General features: G+C 35.7%; 1 protein-coding gene and 1 non-coding gene across 13 annotated transcripts in view; both read left to right on the top strand.

The window, feature by feature from the left end:
- The window catches only part of wge (BAH domain and coiled-coil containing protein winged eye), a 110,322-nt gene that overhangs the window by 63,219 nt on the left and 29,603 nt on the right, over positions 1–17,500 (top strand). For all 12 annotated transcript variants that reach the window (XM_035873733.2, XM_035873732.2, XM_035873731.2 and 9 more), the window contains 2 exons: positions 13,681–13,902; positions 15,763–15,888. In XM_035873733.2, the coding sequence (XP_035729626.1) occupies positions 13,701–13,902; positions 15,763–15,888 (328 nt within the window). In that variant the 5' untranslated portion in view covers positions 13,681–13,700. The remainder of the gene's footprint in view (positions 1–13,680; positions 13,903–15,762; positions 15,889–17,500) is intronic.
- TRNAF-GAA (transfer RNA phenylalanine (anticodon GAA)) lies at positions 14,293–14,365 on the top strand. The gene has a single exon. It is a non-coding gene; the product is annotated as a tRNA-Phe (tRNA).

Below are 17,500 nucleotides of genomic sequence, written 5' to 3'. Positions count from 1 at the left end.
TTTTCTTTTTCTTTTTTTCCACCCATCATTTCTCTATGTCACTTATTAATACTGCTTTTTTCACAAAATCCGGACCAATTTAAATTTTGCAACGTGACAATCAACCCTCTCTCTCTCTCTCTCTCTTTCCCGCTACTTTCTCTCTTCCCTCAATAGAAATAAACAACATAAAGTAAATGACGGAATTTGTAATATTTTATATCGAAATAAACAACATCGTATTTTCGATATTTTTTGATTAAAAATTCTGAGATTATTTATCGACGAATATAATATTATATTATTAAATAGTATATAATATATACGATAGTATTATATGATAAAAATTCAATATTACTTATTACAGAATTCAATACTTTTTACATACTTATTATTTTCCTTTTTATATTACACGTTTCGATTTTATCAGAGATATATCCGCTGAACAATTTCAGGCGAAAAATATTTAGTGCAAACGTTCGAAAACGATGTCTCTGGAGGTCTCAGAGTATGCCGAAGCACCCCGGCGTTGCGGGTGTAACGATCGTTCGAATTAAGGGGAATAGCAGATGGGTACACACAGGGCCGTCCCTCTATGAAATAGAAATTCTAGCAGCGGGGCAAACATCGATCCAACCAGCACCACCAGTAGCAGCAGTAACAGCAGCAGCAGCAGCAGCATCAGCATCAGCATCAGCAGCAGTAGCAGCAGTAGCAGTAGCAGCAGTAGTAGTAGCAGTAGCAGCAGTAGCAGTAGCGAGCTCTGTTTTCTCTCTTTTTCTCTCTCTCTTTCTCTCACTCTCACTCTCTCTCTCTCTCTCTCTCTTTCTCTCTCTTTCTCTCTCTTTCTCTCTCTCTCTCCCACAAACTCTTTGTCCTGTTGCCAGGAGCTCGAATGGAGCTCGAGCGTGCCCCGGCATCCAAAGCCCCCAATTTCGAAAGATTCTCTACGGCCCTGAAGGAGAGCCATCGTGTCCTCGGGCTCCGTCATTGCCTACTACACCCCCTACGATGGATCGCATTAATAGAGAAGGCTCGAATCGATCACCGAACGGTGCGATTTTTCGCCCGTTCGAACGAGACTTACCTTTTTTTCTTCCCTTTCTCTTTCATCTTTAAATTTTTTCGTCTATACGAACAAACGTCATCTTTCTTCGGGATTTTATCCGGAAATTGGAATTTCATCGATAGCTTATCGTGAAATAGGTATATGTCGATGATTACACTCTAAGCTTTTCCGTTTGGATTTATTGGCTCGTTCATAAAATTCCTTGTAATTTTTAATCAAAGTTTCCGAGAGAACGTTTCGATATAATATTGTGTAACACGATCACTTTAATCCGTCTATTCAAATATTTATTGGTCGTATTATATAAATTTAATTCAGTCGCTGGCTTTCTCGTTATTTTCGCGAGCTTCTTTTTTTTTCTTTTGTTCTTTTAAAATGGATAAAATAAAAAAGGGTCCAGTTATTCGATAAGAATAAATAAAAATAAGGAAGGATTTGTTGGAAGGGAAGAAATTAAATTAAAAAAAAAAAAAAAAAAAAAAAAAAGAAAAAGAAGAAAAGAAAAGAAAAAAGAAAAAAACAAAAAATAATAATAGCAATAATACTTGCTTTATATTGAAAGTGTTATACATATGTATATAAGTACGAGTAAATAAGTAAGTACTTACTTATTTCCTGTTATCGTTAGGATCCTGTTATGGAAGCTGTACAAAGGTGAATGGACGTACGTTTTTTCGTTTGGTTTGAAAAATCTCTTCGATTCAATGTAACCTAATTATTTTCCGGGACAAAAAGCGTCCCGTTTAAACTCGTTTTCGGGGAATATTAGCAAAATATGCCCGGGCACGAAACGCTGCAACAGAAATCGGGTTGACGTTGTCGTTCGAGCCGTTGGCAATTTCGATTAAAATCGCCCATATTCTATGTTGTGTGTGTGTGTGTGTGTGTACGCGCGTGTATCTGTATAAATACGTATCCACGTATGTATGCACTTAGTACATATGTATGCACTTTTGTGAATGCGCGCGTGTGTGTGTGTGTGTGTGTATATATGTGGGCACATTCTATAAAGCCCTTGCGTTCGATTCCGTAACGAAAGAGCGAAGAAGTAGGAAATGGGGGAAGTTACACGTTCGAATAACAAGCGAGTCCCGATCGCCAATTATATTTCAAAAGCTGCACCGCTACTGCCATCGTGTCACGATAATATCGTTCGACCGTAGAACTGTTTAACGCTCGCGTTGTTTGTAACTTCCTCGATAATGAAAGCGAATTTTGCGGGCCAGTAGTAAGCACCAGCACACTGGCACCAACAGCAAGCAGTTGATAGGTTAACTTTGCGAACCTTACTTTTCTAACGTTCAAACGTCGTTAAAACTTTATCCCACTTAACTTTTTATTTATTTTATTTTATTTTATTTTATTTTATTTTATTTTATTTTATTTTATTTTTTTCTTTTTCATGGTTTTTTCTTTTTTTTTCTTTTTTTTTTTCTTTTTTTTTTTTTCCCTTTCGTCTTTTTATTATACGAAAACAACCAATTTCCTCTTCCTATGCACTTTGAATGCGTTTTTGAATATAGATTTGTAGTTTATTCTGTTTTTGTTTTTTCCTTTTTTTTTCTCTCTCTCTCTCTTTCTCTCTCTCTCTCTCTTTTCTTTCTTTTCCTTTTTTTCACAATCACCATCACACAATATATATTTATTTAATTCGCACAATCGCTATCATACGATTCCGTCCTAAAGATATTTTCTAATGTTCTCTGATAATGTTTTAACGAATTTAATGGTTCTCTCTTCTTTTTTTTTTTTTTTTTTTTGTTCTTTTTTCCGTAATAACCTCCGTCGAGTAGAGACTGATTTGAAATTAAGGGATTAGAAAAAAAAAATGACAAGGAATAAGACTGACCAAAAGATCGAGAATAAATTTTTAAAGGGAAACTCTATGAGTATCTAATCGCGTTATTATCGGATTACCCTTCGAATTATTGTCTCGAAGCTCAGCCTTATCTCGATTCTTCGACCTTTACTTTTACGAACAAGGGAAAATAATTTCAGATGGTTAAGGGGAAGGATGGGACGATGGGGGAGGATGTTAGGGAGACGCAGTTCTCGATTTATTCGAACAGTTCCAATCCGGTTTTCCGAGAATTCGTCGTTGGGCCAAGTAACATGAGTCGTTTTGATGGGGTTGCTGTTACTCCTCATTCTTCTCTTACCTCCATCATCTTCTCCCCCCTCCCTTTCCCTTTTTCTCTGTCTACTATACACACATACATATGAATATCCATTTATGCGCCTGTGTACAATAGGTGCATTAATGGTACATAACAATTGTTGTTTATATAACAAATGGCACATAACAAATGATTTTAATTTATTATAGTTTATAATGATAATATTTAATTGATAAACTTAATCGAAAATGAATTGAGAATGTAGATACACGCGTAGGCGTTATAATTAGTTTTTTTTTTTTTTTTCATCTTACAATTATAATGAAAAATGTATGCAAGTACGTGATCTTAAGTCGAGCAAAGATATAGGGTCCCACAGCATCAGTTTCGTGCTACGTTGTAGAATCTCATTTTTTTTGTCTTTCTCTCTCTCTCTCTCTCTCTCTCTTTCTTTCTCCTTCTTTGTCCGACGTTAAACGTGCACGTGCTCGAACTACCGACATGTCGCGCGACGCCGATAGAAATTCATACCGCGTGCGATAAAAAGCTTCGAAGACGCGCTCGCGGACAAAGAGAGAAAGAGAAAATGTGTATGTGTGTATGAGAGAGAGAGAGAGAGAGAGAGAGAGAGAGAGAGAGAGAGAGAGAAGAGGAACAGAGAACCCACTCGGAAAAAAGCTCTCCTTCGTTTCTTTCTTCGTCTTTCTCTACTATTTACTTTCTTCTCTTTTACTTTTTTCTTTTTCTTCTTCTTCTATTTCTTTTTTCTTGTTCATCCAGACATAACAGGGCACAAACGAGATTATTATCACGATTTTGATCGGATTCTGGAATAAATATCCATCGTTGAATTAGTCTCATAATCTCATTGAAATAATAAATTTTGATTTTGTATAATCTTATTTTATTAATCTCATAGTTTTAAATATTATCAAATTAATATCGTATATAGAATAATATATTAGCGATCGCATTATTTTCAATGAAAAGAAAACTGATAAGAACTTTAAAGTATTTCACGTTTATCTTTCGATATCACCATACCTAAGTACATAAGTACGTACATATATCTGTTATTTCTGTTATCTGTCATGTTATTTAAAATAAAAAATACAAAGCGAGGTGCCTGGTAGGTCAACATCATCAACATCATCAACAACAACAACAACAACGACAAAAAGAAAAGAAAAATTTATATAAAAAAAAAAAAATATATATATATATATATATAAATGCGAACATAAGGCCTAAACACATAATACCTGAGAAAACAAAACAAAAAAAAAATTGACATCGTTCTACTTCATAGGATATTTTATATATCATAAAAAAACTAAGTTGATCTGATCTTTTTGTCTCTCTCTTTCTCTCTCTCTCTCTCTCTCTCTCTCTCTCTCTCTCTCTCTCTCTCTCTCTCTCTCTCTCTCTTTCTCTCTTCTACGTATCTCGGCTCGCGCGTGCACGCACGCACACTCGCATGTACGCGTGTCAGAGGTCGCACACGCTCGGTGTGTCGCGGCAAATGGGTCGATATACGGAGCCGGCCCACAGGGTAGCTCGGGGTTTGCGTGTGGCCCCTAGGAGTGGGGATAGCCAAACTGGCTGTCATTTCCACCCAGTTCTACCCGGTTCGAGTGAGTAAGAGAGAGAAAGAGAGAGAGATAGAGAGAAAGAGAGAAAGAGAAAGAGAGAGAGAGAGAGAGAGAGAGAGAAAGCACGGGCATGTGAGGGTGCCACCCCTCTTCTCTCTCTCTCTCTCTCTCTCTCCCACCACTCGAATGATCCACCCCTCTGAAAACTCAAGCTCTCCCTTCTCTGAAAACCCCCGTAACACACACACACACACATACACACACTCTTATTATACCAGCCAAGCTCTACCACCGTCACCATCACTACCACCGTCACCATCACTACCACCTTCCATGACTACGGGCAGGCGCGCGATATTATGTTCCTGAAATATTACCGCGAAACGAACAGTCCGATGCACGCTTTGAACGCGTTGCATGGCTTCGCTGAACCTCTTCGTATGCATTTACGAGTACACTTAAGTACGTACGTATGAATATACGTACTCATGCATATACATGTACATATGTATTTATCCCATGTTGGCATTATCAATGGTCGAACGCAATATTTTTAATTTCTTTGTAATTCAACTCGTTAGGAAACCCAGTAACTGACGCTCGTTTTTCCGTTTTTCCTCGGCTTCGGCCATTACTTTTGATGAAATCGATAGTAATTGGATAATTTGTGATACATCTATGCACAACTGTCATGTATGTATATGTATATATATATATATATTTTTTTTTTTTTTTCTTGTTTTTTTGTTATACTTTATAAAACAATTGATAATTCTAATCACAGTAGTATTTTTTAATTTAGATTTATATCATTTTTAGTACGAATAAACATAGTCACGTTGTACCTATGTAGATATATTTTATTTTCTCTCTGTCTCTCTCACTCTCTCTTTCGTTTCTTTCTCTTTCTTTTTCTTTTTCTCGTCAATTTCACGTCAATTCTTGACCAATGTCAAATAGATAGACGATATCGTGAGACATCAATGATCGTTCAAGCTCTATGACTCGATCGAACATCAGGAACGATACCTTTTGTGTGGAACTTTTCTATCGTGAAAATGTTCACGATGAAAGGAACTCTAGATTAATTCTCGTAGACGAAGCTTTTAGCTCGCTCACGCTTATATCTAGGGAAATGAAATCGCTTTTCGTTGAAACTCACCGAACGATTTCGTTCTCATCTTTAGAAGAGAGAGGTGTACCAACTCCCTGAATCACATTATTCATTCATAGAGCCGGCATTAGTGACATTAATCCGTATCTCTCTCTCTCTCTCTCTCTCTCTCTCTCTCTCTCTCTTTCTCTTTCTCTTTCTCTGTCTCTCTCTCTCTCTACTACCACCATCATCAATTTCGACTAACCGTTTCGCGTTTAGAATCGTATGAGTCTGATAATAATTTTATCGTTGAAACTGGGTTACGTTCGTTATTTTAGGAGGCGCGAACGATCTTTCAGTGTTCTTAAATATATTCGCTTTCGGCCGTATAAATCTTCGGTGGTCGTTCTTTAGAGGATTTAAATCCTTCAGCAGGTAAATCCTGACACTGTACTCAAAATTTAACCAGACTTTGAGACTTCATATTTACGAATGTTATTAGAAAGGAATTTGTAATTTTAAAGACGAGCAGGTATATTTTGATTCATTGTACGAAACTGTCGAACGGATTATTAATATGTAGATAAGTAGAGGGTTGCCATCAAAAGTTCTTAAATGGATCGAGAAAGTTTCTGAATCATTTCAAAAATAAATTACTCTCTCTCTCTCTCTCTCTCTCTCTCTCTCTCTCTCTCTCTCTCACTTTCGAGATATTTTAAGCTTTTAGTTAAGCTCGTAATTTTACAAGCTATAGAGTTGTACTTTTACAATCTGGAGTAAGGAATATGGGAAAAAGTAATTGATATTTAAAATCATCTAGAAACTTTTATCACGTTCTGTATATACAATTGTTATTTTAAATAGTCGCGAATTCATAATCACTTGTATAAGTCATTTCGTGTGAGTCTTTTGATGTCCGAAACATGATTTGTCTAAAGATTTGTTTAAAGAGCAGTGATAAAGCATAAAAACAATTTTTTCTTCTTCCTTTTTATTTTGTTTCGTTTCATTTTCTTTTCTTTTATTTCTTTTTCTTTCTTCTTTTATATATATATATATATATATATATATATATATTTTTTTTTTTTTTTTTTGAGATTTCGAATGCCACGACGAGACACGGTTTATGTTCGTTCATTCGCGATTAATTACACGCGAAAATGGTCGAGCCGTTCTACCGTCGGGAGTCTTTGAAACGATCAACGAAATCCGGTTCACCGTTGTATCATGAAAGTTCAAAGGGTGTCGGCGCTGTATTCGGGTTTTGTGGGAGGAGAGGAGATGTCTGGGAAAAGAGGTTAAACGTTGTATGTATCGTCGAAGTATATAAAAGTGAAAAAGTTTCATGTAAAAACGTCGACTCTCTTTTATTCTAACTACGATCGAGACTTTGATTTACATTTATGGTTCGTTCATGCTCGTTGATGAACGAAATATTTTATATATTTACATAGATATAAATTATATATTATTATTTAGAAATATCATAGATCTTTACTTATTATATAACTATATGATATCGATGTAAAAAAGAAAAAAAAAAAAAGAAAAAGAAAGAAAAAAAAAAAAAATAAAATAATGGCTTTTTAAAAGCAACCCCGAAGAGCTAAAGAATTTCGAATGACACTCGATAGCTCATTTCAAATGCGAAATGTGGTAGTTCGAAAAGACCTCTTCAGATTTTCTGTTCGACGAGTTGAATTGAAAATTGTATCATCGATTTTCGTACAACGTTACACTCAACATTTATCTATGTTAATTGTTAATGAAGAATTTATTTATGATTAGGTATATTGTTATTATAAAAAATTAAATATATTTCATTCAAGTAAAAAATATCACAAGATATAGATAGTTAGACGAATGAACAATTGATTATAATTATTCTATACCAGAAACAATTACTTATTTGTTTCTTCTATAATAAATTATAATAATTGCGTCATCGTTATTATCATTGTCCTTTAAATAAATTATCGAATCGACGGTATATAAATTATAACTGATAAAATAATGATTTAGGTAATGTATGGTTAAAGAGGCTTTAATTTATTAACAATTAAATTCGAATTTCGCGAGTTGAGGTGAGTATTAAAAAGAGAAAAAGGGAGCGAGAGCGAGAGAGAACAAGAGAGAAAGAGAGAAAGAGAGAGAGAGAGAGAGAGAGAGAGAGAGAGAGAGAGAGAGAGAATGATAAAGAGGAAAGATCGGACGTGATAGAATTAAGAGAGGAGACCGAATATCACGATGTTTCGTGGGTGGCTAGTGTTTATATTGGAAAACGCGTACTCTCGCGGCGCCGCCGGCGACGACGACGCCAGGAAGGCGGAGAAGAGCGAGAGAACTCAAAGAGTGGGAGGGAAGTGAGGAGGAGCAGAGCAAAGAAGGAAGGCGCGTGTCGGAACCGTCCACCGTAGTCTCGACCACCTCTACACTTCTCTTCCTCTTCTCTTTCTTACTACTTTTCTTTTTTGTTTCTTTTCTTTTTTTTTCTCTCGTCTTTCTTTTCTTTTTTTTTCTTCTTCTTTTTACACGTCCAACACGAACTACGTACGCACGAATACATTCGCACACACATACATACATACATACATACATACATACATACATACATACATATATACATACACATATACGAGAGTATCACGGTGTGTGATCCAAAGGAGAAGAAGAAGAAGAAGAAGAAGATGAAGATGAAGATGAAGATGAAGTAGAAGAAGAAAAGGGGGAGGAGGAGGAGGAGGAGGAGGAGGAGAAAAGAGTAGTCTGGTGGTCCTTGCAAGAAGTAGGAGAAGCCGTTCAAGAGACTACTGTTGGTGGTGGTAGCAATAGTAGAGTAGTAGTGTAGTAGTAGTAGTAGTAATAGTGGTAGTAGTCGTAGGTAGTGATGCTGCTGATTCTGCCGCTGTGTTCTTCAAGAGGAGGAAAAGGCTACTGTCTAAGCGAGGCCATTGTTGTGTCGAGAACTTAATATGCATTTCTCTTTCACGAAGAATCTACCATACCTTGCGAAATTTCTTTCTTATTGTTAGATCCCGCTTCTTCTCTTGATCTTGGTCTTATTTCTTTTCTTTACTTTCTTTTTCTTTCTTTCTTTCTTTCTTTCTTTCTTTCTTTCTTTCTTTCTCCTCTTCTCTCCGATCATTGGAAAACATAAAGAATAATAAGAATATCGGATCTAATGTCTATAATATATTTGTGATTAAGAGTAGATTTATCTCAATGATATAATCCTTGATCAGATGATACTTTAACAAAATTATTCGAATGAAGTTTAAAACAAATAAGGCAAATCTTTTTTCTTCATAACCAATTGAACTCCAAAACTTTATTTACATTCTCTTAAAGATTTATTTGACCTTGCAAGCTCCTATAATACCCATGTAATAATACAAGGACATTAATATTCACGTGGATAGTACAGATAAACGTTTTAGGAATATCACCCATTCTTCTTCTTCTTCTTTCTCTCTCTTTCTTTCTCTCTCTCTCTCTCTCTCTCTCTCTCTCTCTCTCTCTTTCTTTCTCTCTCTCTCTCTCTCTCTCTCTCTCTCTTTCTTTCTGACTCTTCCCACCTATCGTAATCTCGAAGCTCGCCAAAAACTAGATACATTTCGTGCAGCTGGGAAAAGTATCTTTGGGATTAACGTTATACATACATACATACATACATACATACATACATGCATACATATGTATACACATAGGCATGTACAGGATATACATAGGATGTTGTATAATTTCGCTTAAAACGCTACCGTGCGTCCTAGAGAGGTATACGGTAAAGAAAAAAAGGAAGAAAAAAGAGAGAGAGTAAGAGAGAGAGAGAGAGAGAGAGAGAGAGAGAGAAAGAAAAGAGGAAAGAGTGAAAAAGGAATAGAGAAAAAGAGAGAAGAACGCAAAAAGCCACGAATTCGCCGCAGATAACCGAGATTCTCTCCCACTTACTCGGCTTTGCTCTATCTTCTCAACTCCCCTTTACCTTCACCCCCTTTACCACCTCACTATCCCTCTCTTTACGCTTTCCCCTATCTTCTACGCGTCGGCTCTCCCTCTCACTCTCTCTCTCTCTCTCTCTCTCTCTCTCTCTCTCTCTCTCTCGCTCTCCCTTTCTCCCTCTTTCTCCCTTACTCTCTCGCTCATTCTCTTTCTCTTTCCCGTATTCCGGCCGCACCCTTATGTACTTGAATTTACTACGCCATTCACGTTTGCGTCTACATAAATTGTTGCGTCCGACGTACACGTGCGCGCGCGTGCGTACATCTCTGCTACGCCATAGAGGAGATACGTTCATATACACACACACACACACACACACACACACACACATATATATATACACATATATATATATATATATATATATGGTTTCTATACATGCGTACGTAAGCGTCGCGGCCAGTCAGACCGCAAAGAAAACACACGCCGCACCGGCAGAGAACGGTGAGCGAACGCGTAATGCACGCGTGAGCGCGCGAGCGAGAATGTCGCGAGTTACACCTACGACTTTTACATCCTACGAGAGAAGAGACGACGAGTCGAGTCGAGTCGAGTCGAGTAGAGTTTTGAATTGAATTGAATTGAATTGAATCGAGTCGTGTCGAGTCGAGTTTTCCAACACGCGTCGAGTTTCAATACATTTTTCTTTGATTTTTCTAAATGGCAAGTCGACGAATGAAATATTTATTATATTAAAATGTTACTTTGTAAAATGATTTCCTTTAATTATTTTATTATTCAAGTATTACGATACGCCCATTATGTAATCTCAGTTGTATTTGAAATAGATCTCAAATTTTCAAGGATCATGGTAATAGTAGTAGTAGTAATAATAATAATAATAATAATATATATATATATATAATTATTATGACAATAAACCGGATGGTATTTTGTTATTAGCATAGTTAGGATTCTGGTTAATTTCGGAATATATAACGGAAAAGAGAGCAGAGGTTCGGACGAGGTCCTAATTTTTAATTTCCATTGCTTTTGCCGGTGGCAGGGTAGCCGTACTTGGACAAGGGACAGAGGAGGGTGAGAAAGAGAGAGAGGGGCAAAGGGATAGTAGGAACAGGTTTTCAGGTCGGTAGGATGCGAAGGGGCCCTACGAAGCGTGACTACTTGACGATGTGGCCTGGCCTCTTTTTAAGCCTGGAAAATGGTGAACAGGTGTCCCTAAAAACTCGACGCCTCCAACTTTTCTTACCTCTCTCTTTCTCTTTCTCTCTCTCTCATTCTCTCTCTCTCTCTCTCTCTCTCTCTCTCCTTTCTTTCTTTCTTTCTTCCTTTCTTCCTGTTTCTTATATCTCTTTTCGTACGCTGCCGTGAGAAGAATAACAAATGATCGGTCGAAATCAAGATGGATAATAAATTAAATACTCTTAAACAGTACGATCGAATTGTACGATCTTTTTAAATGAGAACTGTTTTTCTTTTCTACTTTCTTTCTTTCGTTTTTCTTTTCTTTTCTTTTTTTTTCTTCTTCTTCTTCTTCTTCTTCTTCTTCTTCTTCGTTATATACATCCAACTTTGTCGAATGGATGAAATTCGTACAGGAAATATATTTGGTTTAATTCCACGTAAATATAATAATATCGTTATCTAAAATCGAATCCTCACTAAGCCGGTACTTTTTTCGAAGGAACGTTCTCTGGGTCGCGTATAAATATTTCAATATCTCCGAAAATAGAGCCCGGCAACGTGGATACGTAAAGCTTCTATCCTGAATACGTTTGGGGAAAAAAAGAAAAAAAAAAAAAAAATTCGATGTAACGAGAATGATACGATGGGTCACTATTTAAAACTTGAAGGGAATTTTTCGTTATTTTTCCATGGTTAACTAATAGATTAAAATATATTAACTTAAAGCTAAAGTCGAATATGTTTGATATTACATTGTATTTAATATAATTCTAATAATTATTCTAAGGAAAAAATTTCAAATGAGACTTCCTTTTTTTTTATAATTATTATATTATACAGTTATTTCGGATAGTAATAATCATTATCTATCATCCTTTATAATATTATATATATATATATATATATATATATATATATATATGTACGTATATACGCATAAATACAAGCATATATATATATTTTACATAACTTATAAAGGTAGTACGTATGTACGTCTATATAATCATATAAGAACGTACATTATATTTTGTACGGAGAATTAAGCGAAAAGCCGTGAAAAAAAGAGGACTTCGTTCGAGATCGCGGAATATCTAATTATTATAATTTATCCGGCTCGTTTCTCGTCGATACACGCGTTCTGACAAATGCCTGCCTACCCGTCGATTGACAGCTTATTGGCGGGTGTTATGCCGTGTACTTAAGACAACAGCACCACCTTAGGCCTATATACGTACGTAGAATTATACGCAACTACCAGCACGCGTACACATACAGGATCCACGGAGCAAGGAACACGGAGAGCCTTCGCACGCGATCTTTTGGATCGTCCTCGGTCATCGAAATTGTTGTGATCTTATTTTATTTTTCGTTGATCGATTTGGATGATCGTTTCATCATCGATTCTCGTTAGTTTTATCACAAAATTGATGATTAATTATTAACGTTATTATTGTCCAATCAATTTTTCATACATTTTTAATAGATACGTTCATTTAATCACTTTTATCCATAAACTTAGCTTGCAAAATATTTTTATAAAAACGTTTACTACGATCATCAACTAAATTAAATCTGTTAATCAAATTGAATCAACGCTATGATCAAATATATTTTAGAAAAATAGAAAATATTTGATTTATTTGAAAATTCGAATGGTGATGATTTATTAAAAAATATACTTGAGGAAATTGCTAGCATCTATGTCTTGTGACATCGGCCAAAAAGAGAGAGAGAGAGAGAGAGAGAGAGAGAGAGAGAGAGAGAGAGAGAGAGAGAGAGAGAGAGAAGATTGAGCGTAGTCGTAACTGTGTAAAGCGAGAATATCAAAGTTGTAGAACATACGTATTTAGCTAGAGAAAGAGAAAACAGAGCGAGTTAATGAAAGAGAGAGAGAGGGAGAGAGAGAGAGAGAGAGAGGGAGGGTACAGGAAGGTTGTAGCTCGCGGATAGGTAAAGATCGCTCGGGGCCGTCGGAGGAAGAGTGAGTCGAACATCGTGACGTCGTGACGTCTACGTGTATATATAAGAGACTACATTATGCCTTCCGACCTGTTGCTACCCCTCCTCACCCCGTCTGCCATTCTCTCAACCCCCTGTGTACCACCAAATGGAGCGTTCGTGCTCTCTTCGGCTCATTGAAAGCCTCCTATTCTCTCTCTCTCTCTCTCTCTCTCTCATTCTCTCATACATACATATATGTATACATGTATACACAGTTTCTATACTCTTCTATCTCTGGAACCACTATCTCTCTTTCTCTCTCTTTCCTCGTTCCATCTTATTCCTACCTTCGCATCGTATACGGTCTATTCGTCTATTTATCTCTTGTTTCATCTCTCTCTCTTTCTCTTTCCTTTTCTCTTTCTTTGTCTAGTAACTTTCACCCTTGCCGTTGGCAATCGAAGTCGATGTTCGACCCTTTTCCCTCAGGTACAACTAATATAATCCCTTCTCGATCTGACCCTTGACCCTTGCTCGCTTTTCCTTTCACGTTGTTACGTATTACGTTGAAGGAAATCAAGTAGGGAAAGAAACGTTCGTCATCGAATGTTCATCGTCTTTCTCTTTTAATTAATTAATCGATTTTTGTAATTAATAATTCAACAATACTCTGTCGAGAACAAATCGTTCAATTATTATTGCAATAATTATTAATGTCTGTTTTTCTTTTTTGTTTTCTAGCCTCGGGAGGGGGTGGTTCGATGTTGGTCCCTCCCGTGGCCCAAGGCGGGACGGGCGATCGTCCCGTGGGTGACGCGGGTGGCAGGGCCCAGCAGTCGTCCGGCCCTGCCGGGACAGCAACCCTATGGCCTCTTGCACCAGCGCAGCCCAATCAAGTTCCAAATCAACAGTCACAAGGAATACCACCCTTGGCTGCGACCCCTGCACCGGCGCACAATCAAGGTACACACCATTGGCACTTATTCTTAAATTCGATTAGTTTTTTAATTCGTGTAATTTAAAATGACGAAAAAAGAAGATAAAAAGAAAGACAATTGAATAATGTACAAGATAAATGACGTAAGATCAGAAAATTTGTTTTACAAAATTCAAAAATACAAACGTTGATGTTGATATTGGAAAATTGTTTTTCAAGATGAAAATTATGAGTATGCGATATTGTATTTAATTAAGTACCGATGCATAATATGCGATCGTTGTATTATCGCGTTCCTTTTCTTTAATAACGAATAAAAGCATTCCATAAATAAAACAAAAGTTTTTTAATTATGAAAATTCATTTTGAAATTCGCTTGTAGCATATAAGGGTTATATGGGAGTCGATAACACGTAGCCGAAATAGCTCAGTTGGGAGAGCGTTAGACTGAAGATCTAAATGTCCTCGGTTCAATCCCGGGTTTCGGCAGGGTTTTTTTTTTTTTTTTTTTTTAATTTCACAATTCTTATCTCCTCTTTATCGCAATTTACGAAAAGTATATTTTATAACGAATTATAAACGATTGATAAAAATATAACCAAATTTCATAAAATTATATAACATATACGATAATCGAGACATCGTTTTACGTGGAAAATGGAAGACATATACGAGTTTACGCGAATATGTCTCGTTCGCGGAACCGCATTAAAATCTCGTTGAGCACATTTATATATATTACGATGTATCATACGTTATAATCGCGTGTCTCACGCGATACGTACCTGACGTAAGTGTAAATGTAAAAGTGTATTGTAACTTGAGCCAATGGCAATACATTTCGTTAGACCGGCAATATTATCGGTACTTTCTTCTAAAGTCATTCCAATCTTAAACGTGAAATATTTCTACTATGGTGCCTGCATACGTCATATCGTTGCATTGTTGCTCGTGTGTAAACGTGATTAGGATAAAATATACACCGGATATTGCGACGTTTTACAAAGAGCATGCGCAAAAGATTTCCGTGTTTGGAATAGGCGGATTGATAAGTTCAATTTAAAAGTGAAAGAAAAGGATCGTTCGGATAAATCATTGATTTTTTTTATCGATCTGTAACAAACTTATATTGTTTTCTTTTTTTATTTGTTTATTTATTTATATTTTTTTTATTAATATACAGATAACAGAATATCGATTGAGATATTAAAAAAAAAAAAAAAAAAAAAAAAAAAAAACTTTTAATCCATAATCGAAAATATATCGATCCTTTTTATTCTATTCTACTTGTAATCAATCTTCGAAGAATTTCCCTTATGTGAGACAAGATTTTTCAACGGACCAAATTACATGACACACCACGTGTACATAGATTATATAAAACCATTCAATTTTAATTAAAATCAACATCAAACGTTATTCTATCTAATAATCGTTATATCGAAAATCGACAAAATTATCAACTCTTTCGTTCATAATATAATTTACAATAGGAAAAGTTTGTCCGATGAATTATCTCCATTTTTCTGCATGATATATATATATATATATATATATATATATATATATATATATATATGAAAATAAAAAGAAAAACAAAGAAAAAGAAAGAAAGAAAGAAAGAAAGAAAGAAAGAAAGAAAAAAAAGCAAGAAGAAAACAAAATTTATTTATACACGTATTAACGCATATATCGTATAGTGGCAAAATATATTTTCAATTGATTAGATGATTCTGTCTTGTGCGAGTTAAAACTGATAACGACGACGATAACGACGACAACGATGATAACGACAACGACAAGGATGACGAGGACAATTATTACTATTATTATTATTATTATTATTATTATTATTATTATTATTATTATTATTATTAATGTTGCAGGTGTGAGCCGTTACGGGTTGTACTCGTTATTTCCCGGGGGTGGCGGAGGTAGTTATGTCGCGGCCACTCCCGCCACCCCAGGGCCACCTACCCCCGCGCGCGCTTATCACGCAACAACGCATAAGGGTAAGTTTACAAAGACTTTCACCTTCTCTCGGTCTTATTCTCGTTTTATCTCTTGAATCGACGACATCGACCTCCTCGTTGTTTCTCTCTCTCTCTCTCTCTCTCTCTCTCTCTCTCTCTCTCTCTCTCTTTCTCTCTCTTTGTCTTCACCCGTCCTTTTCCATCCACCAATTTCCCCTATCGCTCACCCCTACGCGAACGTTCGCTTGTCTCCATTTCTCATTCTATACTTCGCCTCCACGATTCTCCCGTCGTTCAGATTAGATTTATTCGCTCCCGGAAAATCTCTGACAGACTGTGAACGTTTCTCTCTTTCAAGTGCATACATCTTGCAAATCACCGGACAAAATAGTATCGTGCGTTAACTCATAGTCAGGATGTGAACCTTTTCTTTCTCTCTTTCTCTCTATGCTTCTATTTCTTCTTTTTCGCATTATATTGTTTCATTCGTATTTATCTTGACCATTGTGCCTTTTTGTTTTCTTCGAAACGAATTTGAATAATTCATTATTTTCCATTCAACTTTGTATATATTTTATACAATTATTATATATAAGCATATATATATATATATATATACGTGCTCGAATAGAGATCGTTTCTAAAAACAAGATAAAATAATTTTTATTGATTCTGATTACAACGTTTGATATATAAACGATTTTGATTATTACGATATTTCCCTATTGTAACAATTATGATAAAATCGTGACGATAAGAATATCGAACTAATTTTGGCATTTTGTATGTAAATGTTATAACGTTTAAACGTACATCGAGTACAAGTAACATAATTTCGACTTTAAATCCATTTTTTTTTGTTTTATATGTCTCTCTGTCCTTGCGTACGTGCGTGTGTATCTTTTAATTTATATCAAAGGAAGAAACTTTTTTTCTTTTTTTTTTCTTTATTCATGAAAAATGACGAAAGACACAAACGTGTCTGTATGCCTTTTCTTTATATAAGTTATACTTCGTATAATCAAATGGTAGATCGTACGAATGATTCTTTTTTACGATATATATATATATATATATATATATATATATATATATCTATATATATACATAGATATGTAACTTATGTTACCATACTCATCTTCATATGTATATCAGGGTGAGTTCGAAGTACACCTAATTTGAATTCGGTACCTTGCTAGCACGTGCGTATGGGTAAACACGCGATCGTTTATAATTGGCATCGCCGAGATGTAATCTAAATGAAATAATACGCACTTCGCGACATCGATTGTATATTACGGCCTGTGCGCCACCTGCTGCAGCTGCTTTCAAAAAAATGGGAAATATTTGTACATTGCCGGCATGTAGTAAAAGACTCGTTCGAGTCGCGAAATTGTGCCAATACAATAAGAATCTCTCGTGGTGATTTTACATAAAGATAATGAGAACGGAGGGAGTATTTTCGAAAAAAAAAAGAAAAAAAAAAAAAAGAAAAAAAAAATAGAAAAAAGAAAGAAACATTTCTTAGAATTTCTCTCGTAAAAGATCGAAAGATCGATTGGAAAATATGTACCTACTTCTTTCGCAAGAAGGGATCATTATAAATATAAATAATACATTGGATAATCATAGAATTTGAATGTGAATTTTT

Source organism: Vespa mandarinia, chromosome 1 (genome assembly GCF_050613455.1).
Source record: "Vespa mandarinia isolate Hongniang chromosome 1, ASM5061345v1, whole genome shotgun sequence".
NCBI lineage: Eukaryota > Metazoa > Arthropoda > Insecta > Hymenoptera > Vespidae > Vespa > Vespa mandarinia.
Note: the sequence above shows the minus strand (reverse complement) of the source record. Positions and strands in the feature narration are given on the sequence as shown.